At 40.4% G+C, this 21,493-nt stretch overlaps 2 protein-coding genes across 2 annotated transcripts; both read right to left on the bottom strand.

The window, feature by feature from the left end:
* Positions 1 to 1,063: 1,063 nt before the first annotated feature.
* Positions 1,064 to 5,181, bottom strand: LOC309808404 (YTH domain-containing protein 1-like). The gene has a single exon (XM_082628705.1). The coding sequence runs from the start codon at positions 3,252 to 3,254 to the stop codon at positions 1,077 to 1,079; it is 2,178 nt and encodes a 725-aa protein (XP_082484831.1). The 5' UTR covers positions 3,255 to 5,181; the 3' UTR covers positions 1,064 to 1,076.
* A 9,311-nt stretch (positions 5,182 to 14,492) lies between these two features.
* On the bottom strand, positions 14,493 to 16,686 carry LOC309808412 (YTH domain-containing protein 1-like). The gene has a single exon (XM_082628713.1). It carries the CDS (start codon positions 16,681 to 16,683, stop codon positions 14,506 to 14,508), a length of 2,178 nt encoding a protein of 725 aa, XP_082484839.1. The 5' UTR covers positions 16,684 to 16,686; the 3' UTR covers positions 14,493 to 14,505.
* Positions 16,687 to 21,493: the final 4,807 nt, after the last annotated feature.

The raw sequence follows: 21,493 nt of genomic DNA on the forward strand, positions 1-21,493 counted from the left end.
TATGTACATCAGAACCTTTTTTTTTTTTTAAGATGCCATTTTTATGTGTTAGCATACGGTATTTGTTTTTCTCTTTCTGACTTACTTCACTATGTATGACAGTCTCCAGGTCCATCCACCTCACTACAGATAACTCAATTTCATTTCTTTTTATGGCTGAGTAATATTTCATTGTACATATGTGTCACATCTTCTTTATCCATTCATGTGTCTATCGACACTTAGATTGTTTCCATGTCCCGGCTATTGTAAATAGTGCTGCAATGGTTATTGTGGTACGTGACTCTTTTTTTTTTTTTTTTTGTCAATCTTTACCAATTTATTTTATACAAAACAGTAGCAATGTAGAATATGGGAATTATCTTCCGCTGCCACACATGCAAGTTGTGAACATTCCAAGCCAATGTATACAGTTTGGAGGGGAAGGCTAAACAATAGCATCAACCATGCTACTGAACAGAGGAATTTTTTTATCTAAAAAGAGTAAAAATTAGATAGCAACGTCTTAATATTGCTCTCATCATTGAAGATGGAAGAAACATAAAAAGTGACTTTTGTTAAGATTAAAAAAAGGAAAAGGAGAAACCAAGAGGCTGCTACAGCACTGCCTTACAGTCAAACCATCATATTTCAATATTTGCATACTTGATAGCAGCATTATTTTTACTGAACCGTGTGCACCTACATTTAGAAATACATCAAAGCAAAATATTGTGCCAGTCATCCATCAAGATGCAAAAGAAAGCAAGCAAACAAACAAAAAACTCTAGGATGAACATATTATATGTAGATGAACATTTATGGAGACTGAATCAATATCTACATTCTTGGGCTGTTCCATTCTGCCACAATAAAAGCCTCAACTCAAATTGTCAACTGTGCATTTTTTGGAGGATTTGAGTTTTTCCAGTTCTTATTATACTGCATGCTTGGAACAAAGCGGGTCATAATAAATCCTTCTACACAATGAACTTCAAGTAGACAGTTGAAAATAGTTTTACTACTTGTAAACACACACAACAAGAAAAATACAAGATTCTTTTTATTTTTAAAGACTCGGTGCTTCCAAAAGCACATTATCTTCTATATCGACCTCTCTCCCCTCGGTCTCTGTCCCGATCACATAATCGCTCTCTTTCTCGTTCTCTATCACGTCCTCTATCTCGTTCTCTGTCTCTTCTGTTATCTCTAGGGCGATCTCGCTGTCGCTCCCGATCTCTTTCACGAGGTCTACTTCTCCGACCGGTGACAACAGCTTGTGTTCGACGAAGGAAATCATCCACCCTCATATCATAATCATGTAGTCGTTTATCTCTGTATCTTGCTTCATGTGGTACTGGGTGATGTCCTGAGTAGGGGGGATGAGCTTGAGGAGGTGGAGCATGGTGCTGATGGTGTGGAGGTCGTTCCATTCCAGGATAAGGAGTCATTCCTCGCCGAGGTGCTGGTGGTCCCAGGTTATGAAATTCCCTCAAATAATCATTGTAGGACCCATTTAAAAACACATCTCGGGGAACTCCTGAAAACCGTCTATCTACTTCCTGGTATCGTGGATCCTTTAAATACCCTGGTGTCTGATGAAACTCAGGGGCATAGTCAATCCTTGCTTTCTTTCTGCTGTTATGAATATCATAATCTTCTGGTCGACGCCTTCCCACATCCCGGACTGGTTCTCGACGGGATGGACGATCTCTTGACTGGGGCTGAGAATGCATTCTTCTCTTGTGAGGCATTTTATGAACGACCTGATGCAAGTCAATACTTTCATCAGGGGGAAATAGAAGACAAAGCTGCTTTCCACATTCAAGTTCAATTTCCTGTCCATCACGTGCGATGTTTACTGGCTTATGTCCATTCCAAGGATTGGTGAGATGAGCCGACTTAGTGAAGGGTAGTCCACGCCTGCAAATCCAGTCAATTTTAAAGACACCTCCCAGCATTTTAGCGTTCATTCCTGCTGGAAGTACCCAATGTATAGGAGATCCTCCATGGTGTGATTCTGAAGAAAGTCTTGCAAATCCTTGAAATTTTCCACTGTCTCTCACAGAAAATATTAAGATAGCACTCCTTGCAGATCTGAATGCAGCATTTAATTTCTTCTCATTTACTGGCAGTGTAGACCATACACCCTTAGCTTTGGCAAGGGACACATTCTCATGGCTGTTACTCTCTATGAGAAAAAATCTCGCATCCTGTAGGACATATTTGAGTTTACTGGTTTGATCTTTTCGGACAACATGAACGGCAGATTGTAATTTCACGTGCTTCTTTTCTGAACCTGCATATGACTCTGATGCAGAGCTTCCACTTGTATCAAAAACAATAGGAGATACGCCTCTAGCTCTCTTCCTTTCCTTCTTTTTCTCCTCTGATCCATCTGTTCCTGAACCAGATCTGACAGGCCCATCCGTGAAGGAAAGAGAGTCGATAGCCTCCCTTCGGGTGTCATAATCATTTCCCTCTTCCTTCTGGTCTCTCTCATCCTGTTCATATTCTTCTTCCTCCTCCTCCTCTTCCTCCTCCTCCTCCTCTTCCTCTTTTTCTTCCTCCTCCTCCTCCTTCTCCTCCTCTTCCTCTTCTTCTTCCTCCTCTTCCTCCTTTCCATCGTCATCCACCTCTTCATCTTCCTCCACATCTTGCACCCCTTCCTCCTCATTCTCAGTGTTGTTGCCTTGCTCATCCGAAGAACCACTGCTGCCAGTCTCATGGTCAGAGGCATGTTCTTCAGAGTTCACTTCCTCCTTAGAAGACTGGCTGGATCTGCTTGCACGTCTGTCCACTTCAAGCCCAATTCTCTCAGAGCCATCTGGTGTAAGGGATTTGACCCTCCTTTCAGGATCCCTTTTCCGCACACATGTTTTCTCAGGTTGACTCTTATAAGGTTCTCTGGAGGCACTACTTGACAAACGAGTCTTCCGATCAGCTTCTAGACGTTTGTATCTTTCAGATCTTTGATAGTCCTCATTTTTATACTCTGTGACTGGCTTTCCGTCTGTACTAACCATTCTTTTGTTATTGCTGACTGATGAGCTCAGTGGCTTAGAAATCAATTGTCTTGAAAGAACAGAAGGCTTTTGTTGCTTTGTGTCAGTAGATTCCATTCGGTCCCTTTTTCTTTTTGAACCCTCTTCCTCATTTTTATCTGGTTCACTCTCTGGATTATAGAGTTCATCATCCTGTTCTGGTATTTCAGACACAATAGCATCTAGAACAGTAAGTTCTATATCTTTCTCCTCTCGGCTGTCGGCCGCCATTGCTCCCCTCTTGTTTCCGCCGCCGCCGCCGCCGCCGCCGCCGCCGCTGCTCCGACGTGACTCGGGCGGGCGCCGCAGCCGCGGCAGCAGAAGCACAGGCGCGTCCGTCAGTCCGTCCGCTGGGCTTGCGCGCTTCGCACGTTAGCCTCTACCACTAACCCTTCCCGACTCACCCTTCCTCCTCACTTCTTCCCTTTCTCCCTTTTCCGCTTTCCTCCTTTCACTCCGGCCTCCCCCACCCTAGGCCCAGCCTTCCCGTTGGGGCTTAGGGACGGGAGGCGGTAATGGGGAGGGAAGGGAAACCATGGAGGCAGCGGGCAGCGGTATAATGGAGCCGTGTGAAACGATCCCCCTCCCAAAATGCCCTGCGCTGCTTACGCTTCGTTCCTCCCTGGGAACGTCACAGTGCCCCGTGACGCTTTTTGAATTATGGTTTTCTCAGGGTATATGTCCAGTAGTGGGATTGCTGGGTCATATCGTAGTTCTATTTTTAGTTTCTTAAGGCACCTCCATACTGTTCTCCATAGTGGCTGTATCAGTTTACATTCCCACCAAGAGAGCAAGAGGGTTCCCTTTTCTCCACACCCTCTCCAGCATTAATTGTTTGTAGGTGTTTTGATGCTGGCCATTCTGACCGGTGTGAGGTCGTACCTCATTGTAGTGTTGATTTGCATTTCTCTTATGATTAGTGATGTTGAGCATGCTTTCATGTGTTTGTTGGCAATCTGTATATCTTTGGAGAAATGTCTATTTAGGCCTTCTGCCCATTTTTGCATTGGGTCGTTGGTTTTTTTTGAGTTTGATTTTGGAGATTAATCCTTTGTCAGTTGCTACATTGGCAAATATTTTCTCCCATTCTGAGGGTTGTCTTTCCATCTTGTTTATGGTTTCCTTTGCTATGCAAAAGCTTCTAAGTTTCATGAGGTCCCATTTGTTTATTTTTGTTTTTATTTCCATGTCTCTAGGAGGTGGGTCAAAAAGGATCTTGCTGTGATGTATGTCATAGAGTGTTCTGCCTGTGTTTTCCTCTAAGAGTTTGAAAGTGTGTGGCCTTACATTTAGGTCTTTAATCCATTTTGAGTTTATTTTTGTGTATGGTGTTAGGGCGTGTTCTAATTTCATTCTTTTACATGTAGCTGTCCAGTTTTCCCAGCACCACTTATTGAAGAGGCTGTCGTTTCTCCACTGTATATTCTTGCCTCCTTTGTCAAAGATAAGGTGACCAGATGTGCGTGGGTTTATCTCTGGGCTTTCTATCCTGTTCCATTGATCTATATTTCTGTTTTTGTGCCACTACCATACTGCCGTGATGACTGTAGCTTTGTAGTACAGCCTGAAGTCCAGGCGCCTGATTCCTCCAGCTCCATTTTTCATTCTCAAGCCTGCTTTGGCTATTCGGGGTCTTTTGTGTTTCCATACAAATTGTGAATTGTTTTGTTCTAGTTCTGTGAAAAATGCCATTGGTAGTATGATAAGGATTACATTGAATCTGTAGATTGCTTTGGGTAGTATAGTCATTTTCACAATGTTGATTCTTCCAATTCACAAACATGGCATATCTCTCCATCTGTTTGTTTCATCTTTAATTTCTTTCATCAGTGTCTTATAGTTTTCTGCATACAGGTCTTTTGTCTCCTTAGGTAGGTTTATTCTTAGGTATTTTAGTGTTTTTGTTGCAATGGTAAATGGGATTGTTCCCCTAATTTCTCTTTCTGATCTTCTGTTGTTAGTGTATAGGAATGCAAGAGATTTCTGTGCATTAATTTTGTAGCCTGCTACTTTACCAGATTCATTGATTAGCTCTAGTAGTTTTCTGGTACCTTCTTTAGGATTCTCTAGGTATAGAATCATGTCATCTGCAAACCCTGACACTTTTACTACTTCTTTTCTGATTTGTATTGCTTTTATTTCTTTTTCATCTCTGACTGCTGTGGCTAAAACTTCCAAAACTATGTTGAGTAACAGTCGTGAGAGTGGGCAACCTTGCCGTGTTCCTCATCTTAGTGGAAATGGTTTCAGTTTTTCAACATTGAGAACGATGTTGGCTGTGGGTTTGTCATATATGGCCTGTGTTATGTTGAGTTCCCTCTATGCCTACTTTCTGGAGGGTTTTCTCATAAATGGGTGTTGAATTTAATCAAAAGCTTTTTCTGCATCTATTGAGATGATCGTATGGTTTTTCTCCTTCAGTTAGTTAATATGGTGTATCACATGGATTGATTTGCATATATTGAAGAACCCTTGCATTCCTGGGATAAACCCCACTTGATCATGGTGTATGATCCTTTTAATGTGCTCTTGGATTCCGTTTGCTAGTATTTTGTTGAGGATTTCTGCATCTATGTTCATCAATGATATCGGCCTGTAGTTTTCTTTTTTTGTGGCATCTTTGTCTGGTTTTGGTATCAGGATGATGGTGGCCTTGTAGAATGAGTTTGGGAGTGTTCTTCCCTCTGCTATATTTTGGAAGAGTTTGAGAAGGCTAGGTGTTAGCTCTTTTCTGAATGTTTGATAGAATTTGCCTGTGAAGCCATCTGGTCCTGGGCTTTTGTTTGTTGGAAGATTTTTAATCACAGTTTCAATTTCAATGCTTGTGATTGGCCGGCTTATATTTTCTATTTCATCCTGGTTCCGTCTCGGAAGGTTGTACTTTTCTCAGAATTTGTCCATTTCTTCCAGGTTTTCCATTGTATTGGCATATAGTTGCTTGTAGTAATCTCTCATGGTCCTTTGCATTTCTGCAGTGTCAGTTGTTACTTCTCCTATTTCATTTCTAATTCTATGGATTTGAGTCTTCTCCCTTTTTTTTTCTTGATGAGTCTGGGTGGTGGTTTATCAATTTTTTTTATCTTCTAAAAGAACCAGCTTTTACTTGTGTTGATCTTTGCTATCGTTTCCTTCATTTCTTTCTCATTTATTCCTGCTCTGATCTTTATGATTTCTTCAGCTAACTTTGGGTTATCTTTGTTCTACTTCCTCTAATTGCTTTAAGTGTAAGGTTAGGTTGTTTATTTGAAATGTTTCTTGTTTCTTGAGGGAGGATTGTACTGCTATAGCCTTCCCTCTTAGAACTGCTTTTGCTGCATCCCGTAGGTTTTGGTTGGTCGTGTTTTCATTGTCATTTGGTTCTAGGTATTTTTTGATTTCCTCTTTGATTTCTTCAGTGATCTCTTGGTTATTAAGTAGTGTATTGTTTAGCCTCCATGTGTTTGTATTTTTGACAGACTTTTTCCTGTAATGGATATCTAGTTTCCTAGTGTTGTGGTCGGAAAAGACACTTGATACGATTTCAATTCTCTTAAATTTACCAGGCTTGATTTGTGACCCAAGATATGATCTATCCTGGAGAATGTTCCATGAGCACTTGAGAAGAAAGTGTATACTGCTGTTTTTGGATGGAATGTCCAATAAATATCAACTAAGTCCATCTTGTTTAATGTGTCATTTCTTTTTTCACAAACACACACACTTTATTTTATTTTTTCAAGAGATAAATAAACTGACACCAAGCATTGTAAATGGATGAACACAAAAAATACGACAATGAGTGCAAATACCAAACACGAAACACACTCATACTATGTCATAATATTGACATTCAGTCCAGTAATCCTCCACTGTAACAGCTCCTTTACTTTGCAGTGAAAATTGATTTGTATATGTTTTGCCTCTGAGTCCTCGTGGGATTTGTTTTTTATTCAAACAGAAAGTCACAAAAATTATAATCATCCTCATCAGTTCACTCAGTCCCATGTAATTAATTTTTTTTAATCTTGATCTTTTGTTAGCACCTTTATGAATTCATCAGTTTTCCATTAGAGCTCTGAAAATGCTTATTCATTCAGTTCAGCAGTATAGTCAGTTACCAGAAACCTGTACTTGTCAGAGTCTTTCCCATGAATTCCTTGAAGACGAATGTGTCATTTAAGGCTTGTGTTTCCTTATTTATTTTCAGTTTGGATGATCTGTCCATTGGTGAATGTGAGGTGTTAAAGTCCCCTATTATGATTTTGTTACTGTCGATTTCCCCTTTTATGGCTGTTAGCATTTGCCTTATGTATTGAGGTGCTTCTGTACTGGATGCATAAATATTTACAATTGTTATATCTTCTTCTTGGATTGATCCCTTAATCATTATGTAGTGTCCTTGTTTGTCTCCTGTAATAGTGTTTGTTTTAAAGTTTATTTTATCTGATATGAGAATTGCTACTCCAGCTTTCTTTTCATTTCCATTTGCATGGAATATCTTTTTCCATCCTCTCACTTTCAGTCTGTATGTGTCCCTAGGTCTGAAGTGGGTCTCTTGTAGACAGTACATGTACAGGTCTTGTTTTTGTATCCTTTCAGCCAGTCTATGCCTTTTGGTTGGAGCATTTAATCCATTTAAATGTAAGGTAATCATTGATATGTATGTTCCTATTACCATTTTCTCCATTGTTTTGAGATTGTTATTGTAGGCCTTTCCCTTGTCTTGTGTTTCCTGCCTAGAGAAGCTCTTTTAGCATTTGTTGTAATGCTGGTTTGGTGGTGCTGAATTCTCTTAGCCTTTGCTTGTCTGTAAAGGTTTTAATTTCTCCGTCGAACCTGAAGGAGATCCTTGCTGGGTAAAGTAGTCTTGGTTGTAGCTTTTCCCCTTTCATCACTCTAAATATGTCCTGACACTCCCTTCTCACTTGCAGAACTTCTGCTGAAAGATAAGCTGTTAACCTTATGGGGATTCCCTTGTATGTTATTTGTTGTTTTTCCCTTGCTACTTTTAATATATTTTCTTTGTATTTAATTTTTGGTAGCTTGATTAATATGTGTCTTGCCATGTTTCTCCTTGGATTTATCCTGTATGGGACTCTCTACCCATCCTGGACTTGATTAATCATTTCCTTTCCATAGTAGGGAGGTTTTCCACTATAATCTCTTCAAATATTTTCTCAGTCCCTTTCTTTCCCTGTTCTTCTTCTGTTATTCCTATAATTCGAATTTGGTGTCTTTCATGTTGTCCCAGACGTCTGTGAGTCTGTACTCAATTCTCTTCAATCGTTTTTCTTTATTCTGCTCTGCAGTAGTGATTTCCACGATTTTATCTTCCAGGTCACTTATCCATTCTTCTGTCTCAGTTATCCTGCTACTGAGTTCTTCTAGAGAATTTTAAATTTCATTTATTGTGTTGTTCCTCATTTGTTTTTTTTTTTTTTTTGCTCTTCAGTTCTTCTAGGTCATTGTTAAACGTTTCTTGTATTTTCTCCATTCAATTTCCAATATTTTGTATAATCTGTACTATTATTGCTCTGAATTCTTTTTCAGGTAGACAGCCTATTTCCTCTTCATTTGTTTGGTCTGGTGGGTTTTTACCTTGCTCCTTCATCTGCTGCAATAACAAACAAATGAATAAAATATGGCCCAGCCCTCATGTTACTCTAGTGAGAAAGAGCTGGTAAAAATACATTGCAATAAAGAGGGATAGACACCATGAGAGAAATCTACATGAAACAAGTGGAGACACATGGAACAGAGGGTCAATTCTACTCAGAGAGGCAGGGAGAGAGAAGGCTTCACAAAGGAGATGAAATAAGCTGATCTTAAAGGGTCCATAAGAAGTGTTGAGCAGGTCATAGAGCTGTGCATTTTGTCCAATAGACTTTGGTGACAGCCCAGGGAAACGAGGGCCCTGGGTGATGGCAGTAAGAATGGGAAAGAGGAGTGTAGAGGCTTGAGGTAGGATTATTAGGGGGTGACAGTTACATGTGGTGTCCAAGGAGAGCAATGAGCTGAAGTCCTGTGACTGGGGTGCCATTATCGGGGACAGTTTGTGGAAGAAGAGAATAGATTTATTTGAGTTTGTGGCACCTATAAAATAGAGGTGTGGATAAAAGACAAAAGAAAGGAGTATTGGGTTTTGGCAATAGCTTTTTGTCCAGAATGACTATTAAAAGCCATGTTACTGATAAGGAAAGAAAAGGATCATCCCTGACTTTCCCCCATTACCTCAGGTCAGTTTATTAGCCTTGCCATGGTCACCGGAGGCTCAAGCAATGTAGGAGATGAGATGTGATTTCCACAGGTGAGGGTTGGGGACCATGGCCACATTCAGTCCTCGGCTGGTTAGACAGAGTCTCTCTCCTTCTCTGGCATCTGGATTTGCTTTCTTAAGGAAAAGAGAAAGAGTGTTATTTTAGCTAGTGGATGAGCAACTTTTGAGAACTTAGGTATTCATTTAAGCTTCTCTTGACAGGTATTTATTGGGCAAATGTTTATTAGTATGTACTAGGCACAGTTATTGAGGTTGGGGATGCTGTAAGGAACAAAACACAGCCCCAGCTGTCCTGGGACTTAGGTTATGGGTGCTGTGAGCTAGTAAGTAAATACAGAAAGGGGTACGCTATACAAATGCCTGTGGGAAGAGGATCCAGGAAGATGGCACAGCCAAGTGCAAAGGCCCTGTGGCAGGAGCAAATCCAGGTTAGCTGCGTGCGTGAGTAATAAATTGCTCTTCTGGACCATCACCTCTTCCCCCGTTGAATTTCAGGAACGGGCTCTGAATTTCTTGGTTACTGAGTGAAACAAATTCTCCTTGAGAGGATAGACATCCTGTTACTTGGTGTGGCTCTAGACCTGATTTGTAACATGAATGAGAGCCTTGGATAAGCTTTGGAGATTTTACTTCCTTGGAGCTCAAATGCTCTGGGAAGCAACTGCCATCTAGTGGCGAAATGAGGAAACATGCCTGGTAGATTGGGAAGAGAGGAAGCTCAACCTTGGATCGCTGGCTATGGAATTACTCTGAAAATCTGCATATTTTCCACTCTCACAAAATCCACGTAAGTTGAACAATAAGCTCCAAAGTAACCTCTGTCACAATTGTTTTCTGACAGGAGGAGGCATTTTCTTTGACATGTACTTGGCATTTTAACGTTTCCGTATTTAATCTTCACAGCAACTCTGCAAATTGGCCGTTTTTATTATCCTCATTTTGAATAGGAAGATAAGTAAAGATTGAATCACTTTTTCAATGTATTAGATCTGTTAAATGACAGAGTTTGCATTTACCCTGGTTTGTGTGAGGACAAACTTGAGTTACATTGTCCACCTGTAGGCAGCTCTGAGCACTTAGTAAAGGAACGAGATCTTAATTGGATGCCAACAAGTCCAATTAACTTGTTGTGAAACCAGGTCCCCAATTCTCACTATGAAGGAAATGCTCAGAACTAGGATTAATAGGGAGAAATCACCACAGGTAAATGTCACTTCAGCATAAAGAACTTTCTAGGAATTAGACTTGTCTGCAGTGGAACAGGATGCCTTAGCGAGCAGACATGGATGGGGTCGCTAGTGGGCACTGGCAGGACATTGCTGTGTTTTTCTGGCCCAGGCTGAGTCTTATAAACATTTGCATTTGAGTGCTTTGTCTTGGAGTTCTTTCCAGTTTGTCACAGTCTCAGCCATTTCCTAAATACTACACATGACCCAATTCACACATCTACCTTACCTGACTGGCCCACTAGGCATTTGGATTGTTGACCGCTGAGTAAATTAGAGGTGTTTTAAGTGATGTTCTACCATATATTTGAGGGGCTTAACAACGTTTTAAAACTAACTTAATTTTTTTTCAGAAGAAGGGTTAATAAAACGAACTTAGTCCTGTTACCATAAATATTTTCTTGTACAAAATAGATAAAAATAGACGGAAGAAAAAAGAAAATAACAATTATTGACATTTGTTGAGTGCATACTATCAGTGACCATAAACTCTGATTTTCCCATTTTTGTCCCGTCAGTGCCTGTTGTCACTGTAGAATTATTAATACGGCCCCTTTTCACTTTTCAAAGTGTCTCTTACCCCAATCTCTCTCCTGCCCAGGGGCAGCCTCTGTTATTAATTTCTTGACTATCACTTAGGAAATTTCTATGACTATGTAAGCATTTATATATGCATATATGGCCCTTCCAAAAGAAAAAATAAATAAGAGCACACCATTTTAATACATCATTCTTAGCCTTGCTTTTATCTCACTTAGTGTGTCTTAAAGATTTTTTTTTTTTTTTTTGCGGTACGCGGGTCTCACTGTTGCGGCCTCTCCTGTTGCAGAGCACAGGCTCCGGACGTGCAAGCCCAGCGGCCATGGCACACGGGCCCAGCCGCTCCGTGGCACGTGGCACGGACCTGGACACGAACCCGTGTCCCCTGCATCGGCAGGCGGACTCTCAACCACTGCGCCACCAGGGAAGCCCTAAAGACTTTTTTTGCAACACATAAATAAAATGTTAAATGTTAAATTTAACATGAATATTTGTTTTTTAAACCTTTTATTTAAAAATGATTATAGATTCATAAACTAAATATAGACTATAGATTCACTCTGTACTATAGAGAGAAAGAGGACCATGGACGTTTCACTCAGTTTCCCCCAGTGGTTACATCTTACACAATTATAGTACAGTATCAAAGCGAGGAAATAGACATTGGCGCAATGTTTGTATATTGTTCTATGTCATTTTGTCACATGACTCATTTAGCAACCAGTGCCGTCAAGATAGGGAACTGGTCCATCATCACGAAGATCTCCCTTGTGCTACTCTCTTGTAGCTGCCCCCTTCGCCCAACCTCTCACCATCCCATAACCCTGGCAACCACTAGTATGATTTCCATCTCTATAATTTTGTCATTTGGAGAATATTATGTACATCAAGGGTCCCCTACCCCCAGGCCGCAGACTGATACTGGTCTGCAGCCTGTTAGAAACCGGGCCACACAGCTGGAGGTGAGCGGCGGGCAAGGGAAGCTTCATGTGCCGCTCCCCATTGCTCCCCATCGCTCCCCATCGCTCGCATTACTGCCTGAACCATCCCACCACACCCTCAACCCCTGGCTGTGGAAAAAGTTGTCTTCCACGAAACCGGTCCCTGGTGCCAAAAATGTTGGGGACTGCTGATGTACATGGCATCTTATAGTGTGTGGCATTGAGATTCACTTTTCTTTAGTTAGCATAATGTATTTTTGAGATCCATCCAAATTGTTGTGTATTAATAGTTCATTCCTTTTAATTGCTGAGTTAATTCCTGCTAATTTCATAATATGGGTATACTACAGTTTGTTTAGCCATTCACCTATTGAGGAACATTTTGTTTGTTTCAGTTTCTGGCTGTTACAAATAAAGCTGCTCTAGCACTCATATGTAGAACCTAAAACAAAACAAAACAAAAAAACTGAGCTCATAGATACAGAGAACAGATGAGTTGTTGCCAGAGGCAAGGGAGTGGGGAGTGGATGAAAGGAGTGAAGGGGGTCAAAAGGTACAAACTTTCAGTTATAAAATAAGTCCTAGGGATGTAACGTATAGCATGGTGACTCTAGTTAATGAAACTATATTGTATATTTGAAAGTTGATAAGAGAGTAGGTATTCAAAGTTATCATCACAAGAAAAAAAATGTATCCATGTATGGTGAAAGGTGTTAACTAGACATATTGTGGAGATCATTTTGCAACATATGCCAATATCAAACAATTATGTTGTACATCTGAAACTGATCTGATGTTATATGTCAATTATACTTCAATTAAGTTGTTTTTAAAGCTGCTATAACGATCATTTCCTGGTTTTGTGTGAACATAGGTATTTGTTTCTTTGGTGTAAATACCAAGGAGTGAAATGGTTGGGTTGTATAAATGTATGTTTCATTAATTTAACAAAACTGCCAAACTGATTTCCCAAGTGTACCATTTTACATTCTCGCTAGCAATATATGAGAGATCAGATTCTCCATTATGCCAGCATTTGTTATTGTCACTATTTTTCATTTTAGCTGTCCTAATAGATGTAGTGATATCTCATTATGGTCTTTAAAAATTTTTTTAAACCTCTTTGTTGGAGTATAATTGTTTACAATGTTGTGTTATTTTCTGCTGTATAACAAAGTGAATCAGCTATATGTATACATGTATCCCCGTATCCCGTCCCACTTGTGTCTTCCTCCATCCCTCCCTATCCCACTCCTCTAGGTGGTCACAAAACACTGAGCTGATCTCCCTGTGCTATGTGGCTGCTTCCCACTAACTATTATACATTTGGTAGTGTATATATTTCGATGCCACTCTCTCACTTCATCCTAGCTTACCCTCCCCCCTCCCTGTGTCCTCAAGTCCATTCTCTACTTCGGCTTCTTTATTCCTGTCCTGAACCTATGTACATCAGAACCTTTTTTTTTTTTTTAAGATGCCATTTTTATGTGTTAGCATACGGTATTTGTTTTTCTCTTTCTGACTTACTTCACTATGTATGACAGTCTCCAGGTCCATCCACCTCACTACAGATAACTCAATTTCATTTCTTTTTATGGCTGAGTAATATTTCATTGTACATATGTGTCACATCTTCTTTATCCATTCATGTGTCTATCGACACTTAGATTGTTTCCATGTCCCGGCTATTGTAAATAGTGCTGCAATGGTTATTGTGGTACGTGACTCTTTTTTTTTTTTTTTTTTGTCAATCTTTACCAATTTATTTTATACAAAACAGTAGCAATGTAGAATATGGGAATTATCTTCCGCTGCCACACATGCAAGTTGTGAACATTCCAAGCCAATGTATACAGTTTGGAGGGGAAGGCTAAACAATAGCATCAACCATGCTACTGAACAGAGGAATTTTTTTATCTAAAAAGACTAAAAATTAGATAGCAACGTCTTAATATTGCTCTCATCATTGAAGATGGAAGAAACATAAAAAGTGACTTTTGTTAAGATTAAAAAAAGGAAAAGGAGAAACCAAGAGGCTGCTACAGCACTGCCTTACAGTCAAACCATCATATTTCAATATTTGCATACTTGATAGCAGCATTATTTTTACTGAACCGTGTGCACCTACATTTAGAAATACATCAAAGCAAAATATTGTGCCAGTCATCCATCAAGATGCAAAAGAAAGCAAGCAAACAAACAAAAAACTCTAGGATGAACATATTATATGTAGATGAACATTTATGGAGACTGAATCAATATCTACATTCTTGGGCTGTTCCATTCTGCCACAATAAAAGCCTCAACTCAAATTGTCAACTGTGCATTTTTTGGAGGATTTGAGTTTTTCCAGTTCTTATTATACTGCATGCTTGGAACAAAGCGGGTCATAATAAATCCTTCTACACAATGAACTTCAAGTAGACAGTTGAAAATAGTTTTACTACTTGTAAACACACACAACAAGAAAAATACAAGATTCTTTTTATTTTTAAAGACTCGGTGCTTCCAAAAGCACATTATCTTCTATATCGACCTCTCTCCCCTCGGTCTCTGTCCCGATCACATAATCGCTCTCTTTCTCGTTCTCTATCACGTCCTCTATCTCGTTCTCTGTCTCTTCTGTTATCTCTAGGGCGATCTCGCTGTCGCTCCCGATCTCTTTCACGAGGTCTACTTCTCCGACCGGTGACAACAGCTTGTGTTCGACGAAGGAAATCATCCACCCTCATATCATAATCATGTAGTCGTTTATCTCTGTATCTTGCTTCATGTGGTACTGGGTGATGTCCTGAGTAGGGGGGATGAGCTTGAGGAGGTGGAGCATGGTGCTGATGGTGTGGAGGTCGTTCCATTCCAGGATAAGGAGTCATTCCTCGCCGAGGTGCTGGTGGTCCCAGGTTATGAAATTCCCTCAAATAATCATTGTAGGACCCATTTAAAAACACATCTCGGGGAACTCCTGAAAACCGTCTATCTACTTCCTGGTATCGTGGATCCTTTAAATACCCTGGTGTCTGATGAAACTCAGGGGCATAGTCAATCCTTGCTTTCTTTCTGCTGTTATGAATATCATAATCTTCTGGTCGACGCCTTCCCACATCCCGGACTGGTTCTCGACGGGATGGACGATCTCTTGACTGGGGCTGAGAATGCATTCTTCTCTTGTGAGGCATTTTATGAACGACCTGATGCAAGTCAATACTTTCATCAGGGGGAAATAGAAGACAAAGCTGCTTTCCACATTCAAGTTCAATTTCCTGTCCATCACGTGCGATGTTTACTGGCTTATGTCCATTCCAAGGATTGGTGAGATGAGCCGACTTAGTGAAGGGTAGTCCACGCCTGCAAATCCAGTCAATTTTAAAGACACCTCCCAGCATTTTAGCGTTCATTCCTGCTGGAAGTACCCAATGTATAGGAGATCCTCCATGGTGTGATTCTGAAGAAAGTCTTGCAAATCCTTGAAATTTTCCACTGTCTCTCACAGAAAATATTAAGATAGCACTCCTTGCAGATCTGAATGCAGCATTTAATTTCTTCTCATTTACTGGCAGTGTAGACCATACACCCTTAGCTTTGGCAAGGGACACATTCTCATGGCTGTTACTCTCTATGAGAAAAAATCTCGCATCCTGTAGGACATATTTGAGTTTACTGGTTTGATCTTTTCGGACAACATGAACGGCAGATTGTAATTTCGCGTGCTTCTTTTCTGAACCTGCATATGACTCTGATGCAGAGCTTCCACTTGTATCAAAAACAATAGGAGATACGCCTCTAGCTCTCTTCCTTTCCTTCTTTTTCTCCTCTGATCCATCTGTTCCTGAACCAGATCTGACAGGCCCATCCGTGAAGGAAAGAGAGTCGATAGCCTCCCTTCGGGTGTCATAATCATTTCCCTCTTCCTTCTGGTCTCTCTCATCCTGTTCATATTCTTCTTCCTCCTCCTCCTCTTCCTCCTCCTCCTCCTCTTCCTCTTTTTCTTCCTCCTCCTCCTCCTTCTCCTCCTCTTCCTCTTCTTCTTCCTCCTCTTCCTCCTTTCCATCGTCATCCACCTCTTCATCTTCCTCCACATCTTGCACCCCTTCCTCCTCATTCTCAGTGTTGTTGCCTTGCTCATCCGAAGAACCACTGCTGCCAGTCTCATGGTCAGAGGCATGTTCTTCAGAGTTCACTTCCTCCTTAGAAGACTGGCTGGATCTGCTTGCACGTCTGTCCACTTCAAGCCCAATTCTCTCAGAACCATCTGGTGTAAGGGATTTGACCCTCCTTTCAGGATCCCTTTTCCGCACACATGTTTTCTCAGGTTGACTCTTATAAGGTTCTCTGGAGGCACTACTTGACAAACGAGTCTTCCGATCAGCTTCTAGACGTTTGTATCTTTCAGATCTTTGATAGTCCTCATTTTTATACTCTGTGACTGGCTTTCCGTCTGTACTAACCATTCTTTTGTTATTGCTGACTGATGAGCTCAGTGGCTTAGAAATCAATTGTCTTGAAAGAACAGAAGGCTTTTGTTGCTTTGTGTCAGTAGATTCCATTCGGTCCCTTTTTCTTTTTGAACCCTCTTCCTCATTTTTATCTGGTTCACTCTCTGGATTATAGAGTTCATCATCCTGTTCTGGTATTTCAGACACAATAGCATCTAGAACAGTAAGTTCTATATCTTTCTCCTCTCGGCTGTCGGCCGCCATTGCTCCCCTCTTGTTTCCGCCGCCGCCGCCGCCGCCGCCGCCGCCGCTGCTCCGACGTGACTCGGGAGGGCGCCGCAGCCGCGGCAGCAGAAGCACAGGCGCGTCCGTCAGTCCGTCCGCTGGGCTTGCGCGCTTCGCACGTTAGCCTCTACCACTAACCCTTCCCGACTCACCCTTCCTCCTCACTTCTTCCCTTTCTCCCTTTTCCGCTTTCCTCCTTTCACTCCGGCCTCCCCCACCCTAGGCCCAGCCTTCCCGTTGGGGCTTAGGGACGGGAGGCGGTAATGGGGAGGGAAGGGAAACCATGGAGGCAGCGGGCAGCGGTATAATGGAGCCGTGTGAAACGATCCCCCTCCCAAAATGCCCTGCGCTGCTTACGCTTCGTTCCTCCCTGGGAACGTCACAGTGCCCCGTGACGCTTTTTGAATTATGGTTTTCTCAGGGTATATGTCCAGTAGTGGGATTGCTGGGTCATATCGTAGTTCTATTTTTAGTTTCTTAAGGCACCTCCATACTGTTCTCCATAGTGGCTGTATCAGTTTACATTCCCACCAAGAGAGCAAGAGGGTTCCCTTTTCTCCACACCCTCTCCAGCATTAATTGTTTGTAGGTGTTTTGATGCTGGCCATTCTGACCGGTGTGAGGTCGTATCTCATTGTAGTGTTGATTTGCATTTCTCTTATGATTAGTGATGTTGAGCATGCTTTCATGTGTTTGTTGGCAATCTGTATATCTTTGGAGAAATGTCTATTTAGGCCTTCTGCCCATTTTTGCATTGGGTCGTTGGTTTTTTTTGAGTTTGATTTTGGAGATTAATCCTTTGTCAGTTGCTACATTGGCAAATATTTTCTCCCATTCTGAGGGTTGTCTTTCCATCTTGTTTATGGTTTCCTTTGCTATGCAAAAGCTTCTAAGTTTCATGAGGTCCCATTTGTTTATTTTTGTTTTTATTTCCATGTCTCTAGGAGGTGGGTCAAAAAGGATCTTGCTGTGATGTATGTCATAGAGTGTTCTGCCTGTGTTTTCCTCTAAGAGTTTGAAAGTGTGTGGCCTTACATTTAGGTCTTTAATCCATTTTGAGTTTATTTTTGTGTATGGTGTTAGGGCGTGTTCTAATTTCATTCTTTTACATGTAGCTGTCCAGTTTTCCCAGCACCACTTATTGAAGAGGCTGTCGTTTCTCCACTGTATATTCTTGCCTCCTTTGTCAAAGATAAGGTGACCAGATGTGCGTGGGTTTATCTCTGGGCTTTCTATCCTGTTCCATTGATCTATATTTCTGTTTTTGTGCCACTACCATACTGCCGTGATGACTGTAGCTTTGTAGTACAGCCTGCAGTCCAGGAGCCTGATTCCTCCAGCTCCATTTTTCATTCTCAAGCCTGCTTTGGCTATTCGGGGTCTTTTGTGTTTCCATACAAATTGTGAATTGTTTTGTTCTAGTTCTGTGAAAAATGCCATTGGTAGTATGATAAGGATTACATTGAATCTGTAGATTGCTTTGGGCAGTATAGTCATTTTCACAATGTTGATTCTTCCAATTCACAAACATGGCATATCTCTCCATCTGTTTGTTTCATCTTTAATTTCTTTCATCAGTGTCTTATAGTTTTCTGCATACAGGTCTTTTGTCTCCTTAGGTAGGTTTATTCTTAGGTATTTTAGTGTTTTTGTTGCAATGGTAAATGGGATTGTTCCCCTAATTTCTCTTTCTGATCTTCTGTTGTTAGTGTATAGGAATGCAAGAGATTTCTGTGCATTAATTTTGTAGCCTGCTACTTTACCAGATTCATTGATTAGCTCTAGTAGTTTTCTGGTACCTTCTTTAGGATTCTCTAGGTATAGAATCATGTCATCTGCAAACCCTGACACTTTTACTACTTCTTTTCTGATTTGTATTGCTTTTATTTCTTTTTCATCTCTGACTGCTGTGGCTAAAACTTCCAAAACTATGTTGAGTAACAGTCGTGAGAGTGGGCAACCTTGTCGTGTTCCTCATCTTAGTGGAAATGGTTTCAGTTTTTCAACATTGAGAACGATGTTGGCTGTGGGTTTGTCATATATGGCCTGTGTTATGTTGAGTTCCCTCTATGCCTACTTTCTGGAGGGTTTTCTCATAAATGGGTGTTGAATTTAATCAAAAGCTTTTTCTGCATCTATTGAGATGATCGTATGGTTTTTCTCCTTCAGTTAGTTAATATGGTGTATCACATGGATTGATTTGCATATATTGAAGAACCCTTGCATTCCTGGGATAAACCCCACTTGGTCATGGTGTATGATCCTTTTAATGTGCTCTTGGATTCCGTTTGCTAGTATTTTGTTGAGGATTTCTGCATCTATGTTCATCAATGATATCGGCCTGTAGTTTTCTTTTTTTGTGGCATCTTTGTCTGGTTTTGGTATCAGGATGATGGTGGCCTTGTAGAATGAGTTTGGGAGTGTTCTTCCCTCTGCTATATTTTGGAAGAGTTTGAGAAGGCTAGGTGTTAGCTCTTTTCTGAATGTTTGATAGAATTTGCCTGTGAAGCCATCTGGTCCTGGGCTTTTGTTTGTTGGAAGATTTTTAATCACAGTTTCAATTTCAATGCTTGTGATTGGCCGGCTTATATTTTCTATTTCATCCTGGTTCCGTCTCGGAAGGTTGTACTTTTCTCAGAATTTGTCCATTTCTTCCAGGTTTTCCATTGTATTGGCATATAGTTGCTTGTAGTAATCTCTCATGGTCCTTTGCATTTCTGCAGTGTCAGTTGTTACTTCTCCTATTTCATTTCTAATTCTATGGATTTGAGTCTTCTCCCTTTTTTTTTCTTGATGAGTCTGGGTGGTGGTTTATCAATTTTTTTTATCTTCTAAAAGAACCAGCTTTTACTTGTGTTGATCTTTGCTATCGTTTCCTTCATTTCTTTCTCATTTATTCCTGCTCTGATCTTTATGATTTCTTCAGCTAACTTTGGGTTATCTTTGTTCTACTTCCTCTAATTGCTTTAAGTGTAAGGTTAGGTTGTTTATTTGAAATGTTTCTTGTTTCTTGAGGGAGGATTGTACTGCTATAGCCTTCCCTCTTAGAACTGCTTTTGCTGCATCCCGTAGGTTTTGGTTGGTCGTGTTTTCATTGTCATTTGGTTCTAGGTATTTTTTGATTTCCTCTTTGATTTCTTCAGTGATCTCTTGGTTATTAAGTAGTGTATTGTTTAGCCTCCATGTGTTTGTATTTTTGACAGACTTTTTCCTGTAATGGATATCTAGTTTCCTAGTGTTGTGGTCGGAAAAGACACTTGATACGATTTCAATTCTCTTAAATTTACCAGGCTTGATTTGTGACCCAAGATATGATCTATCCTGGAGAATGTTCCATGAGCACTTGAGAAGAAAGTGTATACTGCTGTTTTTGGATGGAATGTCCAATAAATATCAACTAAGTCCATCTTGTTTAATGTGTCATTTCTTTTTTCACAAACACACACACTTTATTTTATTTTTTCAAGAGATAAATAAACTGACACCAAGCATTGTAAATGGATGAACACAAAAAATACGACAATGAGTGCAAATACCAAACACGAAACACACTCATACTATGTCATAATATTGACATTCAGTCCAGTAATCCTCCACTGTAACAGCTCCTTTACTTTGCAGTGAAAATTGATTTGTATATGTTTTGCCTCTGAGTCCTCGTGGGATTTGTTTTTTATTCAAACAGAAAGTCACAAAAATTATAATCATCCTCATCAGTTCACTCAGTCCCATGTAATTAATTTTTTTTAATCTTGATCTTTTGTTAGCACCTTTATGAATTCATCAGTTTTCCATTAGAGCTCTGAAAATGCTTATTCATTCAGTTCAGCAGTATAGTCAGTTACCAGAAACCTGTACTTGTCAGAGTCTTTCCCATGAATTCCTTGAAGACGAATGTGTCATTTAAGGCTTGTGTTTCCTTATTTATTTTCAGTTTGGATGATCTGTCCATTGGTGAATGTGAGGTGTTAAAGTCCCCTATTATGATTTTGTTACTGTCGATTTCCCCTTTTATGGCTGTTAGCATTTGCCTTATGTATTGAGGTGCTTCTGTACTGGATGCATAAATATTTACAATTGTTATATCTTCTTCTTGGATTGATCCCTTAATCATTATGTAGTGTCCTTGTTTGTCTCCTGTAATAGTGTTTGTTTTAAAGTTTATTTTATCTGATATGAGAATTGCTACTCCAGCTTTCTTTTCATTTCCATTTGCATGGAATATCTTTTTCCATCCTCTCACTTTCAGTCTGCATGTGTCCCTAGGTCTGAAGTGGGTCTCTTGTAGACAGTACATGTACAGGTCTTGTTTTTGTATCCTTTCAGCCAGTCTATGCCTTTTGGTTGGAGCATTTAATCCATTTAAATGTAAGGTAATCATTGATATGTATGTTCCTATTACCATTTTCTCCATTGTTTTGAGATTGTTATTGTAGGCCTTTCCCTTGTCTTGTGTTTCCTGCCTAGAGAAGCTCTTTTAGCATTTGTTGTAATGCTGGTTTGGTGGTGCTGAATTCTCTTAGCCTTTGCTTGTCTGTAAAGGTTTTAATTTCTCCGTCGAATCTGAAGGAGATCCTTGCTGGGTAAAGTAGTCTTGGTTGTAGCTTTTCCCCTTTCATCACTCTAAATATGTCCTGACACTCCCTTCTCACTTGCAGAACTTCTGCTGAAAGATAAGCTGTTAACCTTATGGGGATTCCCTTGTATGTTATTTGTTGTTTTTCCCTTGCTACTTTTAATATATTTTCTTTGTATTTAATTTTTGGTAGCTTGATTAATATGTGTCTTG

The sequence above is a fragment of the Mesoplodon mirus genome (assembly GCF_964341445.2).
Source record: "Mesoplodon mirus genome assembly, chromosome: 7".
NCBI classification, from domain to species: domain Eukaryota; kingdom Metazoa; phylum Chordata; class Mammalia; order Artiodactyla; family Ziphiidae; genus Mesoplodon; species Mesoplodon mirus.